General features: G+C 35.3%; 1 protein-coding gene across 2 annotated transcripts in view; it reads right to left on the bottom strand.

Annotated features, from left to right (window-relative positions):
- Positions 1–12,405, bottom strand: part of LOC127426598 (membrane metallo-endopeptidase-like 1) — a 39,830-nt gene that overhangs the window by 2,096 nt on the left and 25,329 nt on the right. For both annotated transcript variants that reach the window (XM_051673506.1, XM_051673507.1), the window contains exons 14-22: positions 11,898–12,026; positions 10,135–10,233; positions 9,608–9,691; positions 8,687–8,790; positions 8,520–8,578; positions 5,736–5,855; positions 5,355–5,488; positions 2,289–2,354; positions 2,076–2,171 (exon numbers count right to left, since the gene is read on the bottom strand). In XM_051673506.1, coding sequence (XP_051529466.1) covers positions 2,076–2,171; positions 2,289–2,354; positions 5,355–5,488; positions 5,736–5,855; positions 8,520–8,578; positions 8,687–8,790; positions 9,608–9,691; positions 10,135–10,233; positions 11,898–12,026 — 891 coding nt within the window. The remainder of the gene's footprint in view (positions 1–2,075; positions 2,172–2,288; positions 2,355–5,354; positions 5,489–5,735; positions 5,856–8,519; positions 8,579–8,686; positions 8,791–9,607; positions 9,692–10,134; positions 10,234–11,897; positions 12,027–12,405) is intronic.

Raw genomic sequence — 12,405 nt, 5'->3', positions numbered from 1 at the left:
TAGGAGACCTGGCTGGAGTCACTCAGCACACCCTGGATTCGAACTCACGACTCCAGGGGTGGTAGTCAGCATCAATACTCGCTGAGCTACCCAGGCCCCCTAGATGAGAGTTTAATTGGAGGGAAAGTTATGTAACTGCTTATATGGAACATAAAATCAATTTAAAACAGACATGGGACATTATTTCTCACCTAACGTGACTTGTGCTTAAATGTCATTTGAAGGACTTCACTAACAAAAACACATAGTATTTTCCAGAGCATCCAGTGGCGTTACAATTTACAGTGGGGTCCAAAGATCTGAGATCACAAGTGAAAATGCTTCTTTTTCGTATTCTTTTTTTAAATTTATACAATATTTCTCATTACAAATTACAGTACATCATTAGCATATATCATTAGCATAACAACCTGATGATCCATGTTATCCAGCATGATTTGAGAATGTTCTTGTGTGCTACAATGGAAGCAAGAAAATCTGACCGTGTTTACAAAGGACTTAACATTGTTAAAGGGACAGTTCACCCAAAAATGAAAATTCTCTCATCATTTACTCACCCTAATGCCATCGCAGATGTGTATGACTTTCTTTCTTCTGCAGAACACAAACGAAGATTTTTAGAAGAATATGTCCGTCCATACAATGCAAGTGAATGGAGTCTAAAGCTTTAAAGCTCCAAAAAGCACACAAATGCAGCATAAATGTAATCCATCCAACTCCAGTGGTTTAATCCATGTCTTCTGAAGCGATCTAATTGGTTTGGTGTGAGAACAGCTGAAAATGTAAAAATGTTTTCACTGAACATCTTGACATCAGCAGTCTGTATAGTAATCATGATTTCAAAATTGATTACACTTCCTAATGTCATCAAGTGCTCTGCGCATGTGTCAAACACTAGAAAGTGTAATCGAGCTTGAAATCATGATCGTGCCTAGAGACTGCAATGGCAAGGTTTACAGTAAAAAAGGAGTTACATTTTTGTCTTTTCTCACCCAAAACTGATCAGATTGCTTAAATGTTTGATTAAACCACTGGAGTTGTATGGATTACTTTTATGCTGCATTTATGTGCTTTTTTGAGCTTCAAAAGTTTTGGACACTATTCACTTGAATTGTATGGACCTACAGAGCTGAGATATTCTTTTAAAAATCTTTGTGTTTAGCAGAAGAAAGAAAGTGATCCACATCTGGGATGGCATGAGGGTGAGTAAATGATGAGAGAATTTCCATTTTTGGGTGAACTATACCTTTAATATCACAAATTTAACATCATAACTTTTCTTTGTGTTTACAGTACATGGTTTCTATAAACTTTGTTTATTTCCAGGATTAAATTAAAAAAATCCCAGATTTTCAGTGTTGTCTCAGACTTTTGGACTAGAGGTCGACCGATATTGGATTTTTGCTGGTAACATAGGTGGTTAAAACATTTTCTTAGTCTTTCCTTGTGGTGACGGCCGTAGACATAGAGGCATCAAGAGTCCAAACTAAATGAAATCCCAAATTGTGCCATTAAAATCCAAATGATAATCAGAAAAAGAAAAAAAAAATGGAGGGACTTTTAATTATTAACAAACTCAAAATACACCTGGGACTCTTATTTTGAAATGTTTTGCTCCCACCTGCTCACACAAACACTTAAGGGAAACTATACATGCACTTTTGAAAAAAAAAAAAAAAACCTATTGGCGAACTATTGTATGACAAATAGTTCCAAAAGCAGATATCCGTGCTGAATAATCGGTTAACCTCTATTTTGGACCCCACTGTATAGGCAAAACATTTGTTTCTTACTTTATTTTATTATTTCAATTATGAGACATCTCTTGAAATGAGCCAAAAAGAGTCAATTTTCTAACCACTAATCCCATTAGACACTGCCATTCAATCATATTCAGGCTTTAATGAGATATTGCAGGTCATAGTCATTTTTTGCAAAAGTTAAGCAGCACCTGTACCTTTTAACTATGTTTAATTCAATGCCGTCTTTGCGAGACTAGCCAGAATCACCTTGCATTGACTTCAAGGTGAAATCATGCAGGGGTCTTAAAGTTTGTCTAATTCTTTGTGACGTACCTGGGCAAAGTTCAGAAAAAACAGCTGTTTATGATTCATGTCCAGTCCAGGCAGATGGTACTCTTCACCCTCTCTCTGCACCCACTTCATATATGCCTAATTTCATGCACAAAAACAGACAAACATAGTAACTAAAGATAAAATGTGCATGAGGTCCATCATATAGTAGATAACTTCATATGTTTGGATTTAACTGGAGTCAATGATTCGAACCTTATACGCTTGACGAACTCCACCGTTGTCAGCAATATTCTCTCCTAATGTTGTGATGCCACTGACCTATGATGACATCAAATTTAAAAACTATAAGTGGCATTTTCTAATAATACCATACAAATTGGTGCCCATTTACTTTTTTATTGCAATAAAGGCACAAATCCCACCAAATCCAACTATTAGATATGTTAGATATACGAAACGAAACTCTAGATTCTCTATTTTTACATCATATTTATAAACTCTATATTTACATCATTTTTAACATTGACTGCATTTCTCAAGCTCAACCATTCATTCAAAAATGACACCAACCATGACCAGGAGGCTTGGGGGAGCATTGTCCCCCTAGATCTTCCTTGTGCACCCCCAGTTCTGGTTTCACCACATCACATTTATGAGGAATAAAAAAAAATAAATAAAAAAACTATTGCCATAGATTTTTGCAGATAACCGACAGTTCCAAAAAGCCACTATCGCACGGATTAATCATTTTAAACCGATATATCGGTCTACCTCAAATATGAAGTATTCAAACCTAAATACAATTATGCTTTATTTATAATAATGTAGATTAAAGATTTCTCAATTCAGTTTGATGGACATTTGTCATACAAGTAAAAATTGAAATGTACATACAGTGGCAAGAAAAAGTATGTCATCTGTGAATCATCTGCATTTATATATAAATGTGTCTTAAAATCTGGTTTGATCTTCTAAGTTACAATAATGAACAAACACAATCTGTTTTATGTCTTGTACATACTGATTACGTCATTCAAACATTCACAGTGTAGGTTGGACAAAGTATGTAAACCCCTAGGCTAATGACATCAACAAATGCTAATCAGAGTCAGAATTTGGCAAACCTGGCATCCAACTAATGAAATAAGATTGGAAGTGTGGGTTAGAGCTACTTTGACTTATAAAAAGCACTCAAACATTTTGAGTTTGCTATTCACAAGAAGCATCTGCTGATGTGGGCCATGCCTCATAAAAAAAGAGATCTCAGAAGACCTACAATCAAGAATCGTTCCTTTGCATAAAGCTGGAAAGGGTTAAAAAAAAAAAAGTTATCTTGAAAAGTACTGTGGCTACTCTCCCTAAAAGTGGCCTTCTAGCCAAGTTGACTCAAAGGGCACACCGCAGAATGCTCAAAGAGGTAAAAAAGAACCCTAGAGTGATGGCTAAAGACTTGAAGGAATCATTGGAACTGGTTAAAATCTGTTCATAAGTCTACTATACCTCTACATTAAACAGGCATGGTGTCCATGGCAGGACACTACGAAGGAAGCCTCTGCTTTACAACAAAAACATTGCTGCGCACCTGAAGTTTTCCAAAGACCACCTTGACACTCCATAATTTTACTGGGAAAATGTTTTGTGGACTGACGAAACTAAGGTTGAATTGTTTGGGAAGAACATGCAGCACTACGTATGGCGTAAAAAGGGCACCGCATACCAACATGAAAACATCATCCCTACGGTGAAGTACAGTGGAGGGAGCATCATGATTTGGGGTGACTTAAAAAAAAGATAATCCACGTTTTGGAGTGGCCCAATCAGAACCCAGACCTTAACCCAATAGAGATGCTGTGGAATGACCTCACGAGAGCCATTTACTCCAGACATCCTAAGAATATGTCTGAACTGAAGCAGTTCTGTAAGAAAGAATAGTCCAAAATTCCTTGTGCAGGTCTTATCCACAGCTACCAGAAAGGCTTGGTTGAAGTTATTAACCATGTAATTAATAATAATAATAATAATAATAATAATAATAATACTACATTTTATTTATCGGCACCTTTCACGACACTCAAGGTCACCTTACAAACAGAACACAAAAAAGTCATCTTTGAAAGCATCAACAATAACAACATTAAGCAAACAATACTATGATATTCAATAAGACATTGGAAGATACGAAGTATGAACTCAATGCATGCAGAGTCATAAAAAAGCCTTTTTAAAAAGGTGAGTTTTAAGACGAGATTTAAAAGTATGAAGACTTTCACTGTTACGAATGTCTAGAGGAAGGGAATTCCATAAGTGAGGGGCAGTATAACTAAAGACTCTAGACCCCATAGTATTCAGACGAATACGTGGTATGACAAGAAGAGTTGATGAGGAAGATCTAAGGGTACGAGTAGGTGTATAGATATGAAAAAGATCAGAGAGGTATGAAGGAGTAAGATTATTTAAGGCCTTGTATGTAAGAAGCAAGATTTTGAAATCAATTGGGTACTTAACCGGAAGCCAGTGCAAATGCTGAAGAACAGGTGAAATGTGTTCAATAGAGGGGGTTCTAGAAATGATTCGTGCAGTGGAGTTCTGGACCAGCTGAATTTTATGAAGAATTTTGGAAGGAAGTCCAGAGAGAAGAGCACTGTAGTAATCAATACGTGATGTAACCAGTGCATGAATGAGAATGGCAGTGCTGTTCAATGTGAGAGAGGGATGAAGACGATTAATATTACGTAAATGAAAGTATGTAGAGTGAGTTATATTATTAACATGGGCTTCAAAGGACAAGGTGCTATCAAGGACGACACCTAGACTGTTAACCTGTGAAGAAGCAGCAGTGGACTGATCAATAGTCACAGAAAAACTATCAGTTTTCGCCAAATTAGATTTGGTGCCTACAAGGGGAATTTTGGTTTTACCCCAATTTAATTTGAGAAAATTAGATGAGAACCAGTTTTTAATTTCAGATAAACAGCTGGACAGAGAGGGCGGAGGAAGGGAAGAAGTGTGCTTGGAAGACAGGTAGAGCTGGGTGTCATCGGCAGAGCAATAAGTAATTACTACAAAACCAACATTTGGTGCAAAACTAGCTAGCCCCATAAAATTTGATTTTCATTTGAGTTTAAGCCATATTTTTTACCATAATCATGAAAACACCAATAATTAGATTGAACCCAGAGCAATCATCTACTACAAGATGTAGATTGATCTAGGCCTGACTTCTGGGAAACATGTTTTCAACATTATAATCTAGAAGGATTATTGTTCTGTTTGCAAAACACACTCAAGTTGAAATAAGACAGATTTCCATCAACTTACATTTTGGCCTCCTGCAAGTTTCCAGCTAAATTTGCCATACTGTTCCACCATGCATTTAGATTGATCTTCAAAGTGCTCGGCAGAATAGTTGCTCCACCAATTGTACATGTTCCCATCCTTGTCGAAATTCCGGCCTGCGAATACAAATATTTAAATTTTGCAGAACAGACTCATATTTTAAACAGACAAGCATTGTGGTTGCTCTTTTGTGTGCTGTTTTTGGTCCAGTGGAGGACAATTTATCTGTGATTTGTAAAATCCCACCTTTGGCACAGTGTTTAATAAATCACACATAAATGTAATAATCAACTAATCTGAACTGTTTATTTATCTACAACTAACTGATAATTGGTACAATCCATCAGATGAAATGTGTATTACCATGGTCATCAAATCCATGAGTGATTTCATGTCCTATCACCATCCCAATTCCACCAAAGTTTAGAGCCTGCAGCTGTTTCTCACTGAAGAATGGAGGCTGTAGGATCCCAGCAGGAAATACTAAAAGAGAGACATGTAGAAATGGGTGAAATTCAGCATGATGCAGAGTGATTGACTCTGAAAAGCTTTTGAGATATCAGGAAAGAATACAGCTGTCCCAGGGGTTGATTTTTATTAATACTAATATATTTCAACTTTTTTTATACTCTACTTTGTTATATGAAGGTCACATTTAACTGTATTTTAACCATGTATTGTTTACCATGTCTAATTCTTTTGTTTTACCCTTGTCCCTGACTTTAAATCTAAAAATATGGAAATCCATAAAAAAAATTAATAATCACTTTTTTTTTACTACTACTTCTATTTTTTTTTTTTTTTTTAAAGTATGATAATCTAAACAATGAGTGAAATAAAGCATTTCAATATGTGGGTGTTTCTTCAACTTCAGGCACTTTTAACACTGTTGACTTCTATAAAGTTTTGTTAAAACATTTTTCAATCTCTCACTAGTTCATTTAATTTTTACTACTAACAACATCCAACAGTGTAGGTACATGCATCAAAGGAAATTTTGATTTATGACAATTTTTTTTAAAGTCATAATAATTCCCATCAAAGTGTGATTTCCAGCACATCTCAAATTCTGTCTTGTGTTTAATAGAATTCTGTAGTGGAACCAACATTTGTAATATTTTTTAAATAAAACAGTAGCCTTTTGTGTCTTGCAAGTCTTATTTCATAGCTAGCATTTCATGTATTCATATTTCTTTTTTTTTTTTTTTTTGCATAATTTGGCTAAATTATAGTTTTATTGGAAATGACACCCAATAAAAATAGTTTGCTCACAAGTGATATTTACCTTAATTTTTCTTTGTTTTCTTCAAATTTCACTTGTCTCATATTTCATCTCAAGCATGCTCTTCACTGACACTTTTGTCCTCTTGCTTAACAAGTAAACTAACTTTTTAAACAACTTTTTCATTAGGGGCACCATTGTTTGGTGTGGTGAAAATGACGCACAATTGTAGGACAGTCGTACATAGTTTTATATTGGAAGTCTGGGTCTGGGACAAGGCTAAAACAGTCAAATCTATAAATAAAAAGCATTTGAAAAGTACCAAAAATAAGCAATGAAAGTCTGGTAAAAAATTTCCAGTTTAGTTTTAATGCTAGTTTTAGACCTTCACATGACAAAATGTAAAATGTTGAAATCTGTTTGTTTGAATAAAAATCAGCCACTGGGACAAAAACTGCCTGTGAAAATGATTTATAAATAACACATATTTTCCACAAAACTGTCCCTCAATAACAGTATTTCCACCACAACTAACCATTTTGCCACAAATAATTGTTTTTTCCAATAGTAAGTGTAATGTTTTTAAGGCAATATCACTTGTTAACAAAATATTTTTACTGTGCGTCACTTCCAACATTTTGTTTTCAACTTATAAAGTGTGAAAAGTGTTCAAATATTACCCAGACTTTCAAAAACCGAAATCTATGAAAATCCATAATAATATATCAATTATAACAGGTTAAAACTGATAATCCAAACAAAGAGTGAAATAAAACATTTCAATATGTATTGTGTGAAAATTATTCATTAATTACACAAATTATCCCCAAAACTGGCCCTCAGGGTATTTCCACCACAACCAACATTTATAAAAAGTTTTTCAATAAGTATACTTGGTTACCAAGGAGACAAGAGTGTCAGTGAAGAGCATGCTTGAAATGAAATATGAAACGTGATGATGATTGGTGAAAAAGAAAAATCAAAGTAAATATCACTTGACAGCAGAATATTTTCTATTGTGTGTCACTTCCAATAAATTGTCAAATTATGCCAAGTGTACAAGTGTATTTTTTTATTATGTGTATTTGGAATACATAAAATGCTAGCTATGACAATAGCCTTTGGATGACAAAGGAGTGGGCCATTGTACTCTAATTTATTTATTTCTTTTTACAGAATGTTAGCTAACAAAATGCATACATTTCAGATGTGGTAGAAAATACATTTTTTAATTTGGTAATATGGCAAAAAATGTCCGAATCCTCCTGAGATACATGAATATCCACTGTGGGACACTGTTACTAGACAAATTAAACTAGTGAGAAGAATACATTTTCTGAAAGTGCTCATAGTTAAAGAAATACCCAATAATGTGATGTATACTGGAAAGTTAAACCCGAAATTACATCGCGCCACCATATGCAGCTGCCTCTCTTGTCTCTAAAATAGCAATTCAGCTTCAAGTGTTTCCCAGATTGTCCGGGAACATTAAAATGTGCAATCTAAGAGTAATTACGTGGACATTTCTCCTGCTGAAAATCTGCATAATCACTCGGCTTTTATAATCTTATGTATTAGCACAGGCTGAATAGCGAGCGTTCAACGCCTGCAGCACATCTCTGGAAGCACAAGCTCTGTGGGCACTGGAGCCTGAAACTAGCTTTGTTTTATCTATAAGGAAAAAGCACTACATGTATTAGAGCCATAATGGCAATGGGCTGAGAAAGCATTTAGACTGAGAGCTCTTAACAGCTTAAGAGAAATATGACCAGAAAAAAAATAGTTTTGAGTCTTTTTGAGTTTGTGGTCGTGGTCTTCCCTGCTTATAAGACATGCTTAGGCCAGCATGTATTTCCATGCTGGACCTACTGGTTTAAAAACAGTAAAAAAATAAATAAAAGTACATTATTTATAACTATACTCACCAATCTGATTTCTGTTGTGCGAGTAGAATGCGTTGACCACTGCGGCACCAATAATCCACCTAAAAACAAAGAGAAAACACAAGAAAAACACAGACAACTTCAGAGAGAAAATAACATTAAAAAAAAAAGCAAATGTTGTATCTTGCTTTTATTTGTCGGTTTCGTACATATCAGGGTCGACGGGATCCCTCAGCTTTTTGTGACCTTTCTGGGCTGATGCTGCTAAATTTTCCAGAATATTTTCAAAGTAGTTTTCCTCACTGAAATTAAGCTGTGTGAAGAGAGAGAGAGAGAGAGAAAGTAACAAAGTAACATTCAAAGTAATATTAAAACATATCATAATAAAGGTTTTATTGCTTTTTTAAGGAATAGTTCACCCAAAAATGAAAAATTTACATTTATGCATTTAGCAGACACTTTTATCCAAAGCGACTTACAGTGCATTTATTACAGGGACAATCCCCCCTGAGCAACCTGGAGTTAAGAGCCTTGCTCAAGGACACAATGGTGGTGGCTGCAGGGATTGGAGCGGCAACCTTCTGCTTACCAGTTCTGTGCTTTAGCCCACTACGCCGCCACCACCACTCTAAAAATCTGTCATAATTTACTCACCCTCATGCCATCCCAGATGTGTATGACTTTCTTGCATAAAAGTAATCCATACAAAGCCAGTGGTTAAATCCATATCTTCTGAAGCGATACAATTATTTAGGGTGAGAAAAAGATCAATATTTAAATCCTTTTTTACTATAAATCTCCACTTTCACTTTCAGAATGTGAAAGAAAGTGAAATTGGAGATTTATAGTAAAAAAGGATTGAAATAGTTATCTGTTTCTCACCCACACCTATCATATCGCTTATGAAGACATGGATTTAACCACTGGAGTCACTTGCATTGTATGGACCTACAGAGCAGAAATATTCTTCTAAAAATCTTTGTTTCTTCTTTGTTCAGCAGAAAAAAAGTCATACACATCTGGGATGGCATGACGGTGTGTAAATGATGAGAGAATTTAAATTTTTGGGTGAACTATCCCTTTAATTTGAGTTGGATTGTCGGATTCAGTAATTGTGCCAGTTTCCATACATGAGTGTATTCCTCATCCAGTTTCTGATTCTGCTCCTCAAGGATGTGGTCAGGATAACCAATCTGTTCTGATATCGCCATAGCCTGAAACATCAACATGGTCCTTCCATTAGCTCTTTTACTTAAACATGATTGGATGAATTTGCTCATGTGGGTTACTGAAAATGTTCCTTTGACTCATTTGTGGGACATTATGTAATTTACCAATGCAGTTCCTTTCAGCTAAGACTAAAGCAGTAATCCACTCAAAAGCATGTGTTACAATAATTTTACCATGGTTAAAGCTGATGTGCATAATTATTTTTTATGTTAAAATTATTCCTTAATATGCAGTCAACTACAAGTAAGTGATTTCACCTAAACAAGTTACACTGTGTCTCTGAGGCGCTATCAAAACACAAAACACAGCAAAAAGTTTGGGGTTGGACTATCTGTTTGTACAACCAATGGAAGATAGGGGGATTTTTTTGGAATTTGTTTGAAAACAGTGATTATTTTTCAAATTGTGTGGTGACTGCCACCATCACCTTCTCTCTGGCTTTTTCCTTGGACTGTTCATCCATCCAGCTCAACTCTTCCAGCGTCTCTACGTAAGCCTCTTGAATCTGTCTAATCAGATTACCCACCTGAAAAACAGTAGAGAGACACATTTAAAGTGAATAAGACCATTTAAATGCACCAAAAAACAAAACAAAATAACAATAGCAATATCATTAAGGTCAGTTAATACACTGCGCTGTGGTGTAATGGTTAAAGATCATGATTAAAAGGTTGCAGCTTCTAACCCAACAAGAAGTGAGCCATTAGCCACCACAATCATTCCCTTGACCAAAGCAATAGAGTGCAACAGTGCCCGCCCACTTTTTCAGCCATCTTGGTTCCGGAGGTATTATTCCCCCATTCACTTTTTCCATTGGGATTTCACAAAATCCTTCATAAACGAGTTCAAAGCCAGCTTCGAGGTGAATCACAACATTACAAACTTTAAAAGTATTTAAAAGATGTCACTAAAAGACAAAAGGTACAAGACTGTCTTATGTCTTAACGTCCCATGAAGAATTTCGAAACTAATTAAAAAACTAAACTAATTAAAAACTATGGAAAAATATAAAGTATAGAAACAATATATTTTAATTTTATTGAAAATTATTCACATATATGCAAGTATACAAGCAGTTTGTGAGTTTAGGGATACCGACTCGATTGCGTCATTTACAGTGCATCGTGGGCGCTCTTTTTCCGTGATTCTCTGATTTGTGGATTTCCCTCTCAGGATCATCGGTAGTGCAGTTCTTCAGCAGAACTTCCCTTTAAAGTGAAGTTAAAATAACACAGACTGATAGGAGTACCATCGATTAACAACCTTGGAGCTCACGGTAGGTCTTTCTTTAAAGGTTTATAAATTATTGTTAAAAATCAGTTCGCCTATGGAGAAAATATATAGGATTTTTCCAGAACCAGGCTGTTGCACTCTATTGCCCCTGTAAGTGTACTACAAGTCACTTTGGATAAAAGCGTCTATTTAATGATGAACACTTTGGGAAGATTTATTCTATAATCACTGAATGCACCAGCAAGCCAAACCATCATGGAAACAGTCTAAACATTCCTTGTTTATGGAAGGCAAAATTATCTTTTAATGTTTCCAGCATTTTTACTTGTAAGAAATCCAATTACAGTGCTCTATAATCTCATTTTTACTAGTAAACATTTTAAATGACAGAGCTCTACAATTTAATATTTACTTGTCCTGTTTCCATTGACTTCCATTCATTTTTACTAGTAAGAATTGCAGTTAGAGAGTTCTACAACTGCATTTTTACCAGTACAAATCCCAATTACAGAGCTCTACAATTTAATTATTACTAGTAAGAATTCCAATTAGAGAGGTCTTTAATTGCATTTTTCCTAGAAAAAAAGAAATCCAGTTAGAGAGCTCTACAATTAAATTTGTACTAGTAAAAATTCCAATTAGAGAGCTCAACAATTGAAAATGTACTAGTAGAAAATCACTTTAAAAATACTTTTAATTACAGAGCTCCGTACTTACTAATAAGAATGTAATTGAGGAGCTCTTTAATTTAAATTCTTGCTAGTAGAAAATCAATTGTAGAGCTCTCTAATTGAAATATTATAGTAAAAATGCAATTATATTGAGTAATGCTGGGAGCATTCAAATCACATTAAGCATCTAAATTGGCTTCCCATACACGTTAAACAGCTAATTGTTGATTAGGTAAAGCGTTGATGGAGGCGTTGAAGAAGGCTAGACTGGTGTTTTTGGTCTCACCATGCGTTTGCTGTTTCCAGAGAATGTTTCCCGTACATACAGAGCCCCAACCGCGTTTTCCATGTTGCCCTGAACGTAACGTACACAATCTCTCCATCTCGCCTCCTCTACTGTAGTGCCATGCAAAGCCTGAGAGAACACACACAGCACAATGTTATCACCAACATTGTTAGGTGTAGATCTTGAACATTTCGCCTGTTTATGATACATCATTTTTGAATGATTGCATCATTCAAAGTGCATCATGGAAGTGGGCAGTCTTTTGATGTGATTCTCTGATTGGTGGATTTTCCCCCTCAGGATCATGGGTAGTGCAGTTCTTTAGCAGGAATTCCACTTAAAGTTAAAATAATACAGACTGATGGGTATACCACTGATTAACAACCTTGGAGCTCACAGTAGGTCTTTCTTTAAAAGTTTATAAATTATTGTTAAAATCAATACGAGTTCAAGTTTGGACTGCGAGAGTCAAGTTTATATCTCGCAATTGTGAGTTTATATCTCAGAA

Source organism: Myxocyprinus asiaticus, chromosome 35, assembly GCF_019703515.2.
Source record: "Myxocyprinus asiaticus isolate MX2 ecotype Aquarium Trade chromosome 35, UBuf_Myxa_2, whole genome shotgun sequence".
NCBI lineage: Eukaryota > Metazoa > Chordata > Actinopteri > Cypriniformes > Catostomidae > Myxocyprinus > Myxocyprinus asiaticus.
Note: the sequence above shows the minus strand (reverse complement) of the source record. Positions and strands in the feature narration are given on the sequence as shown.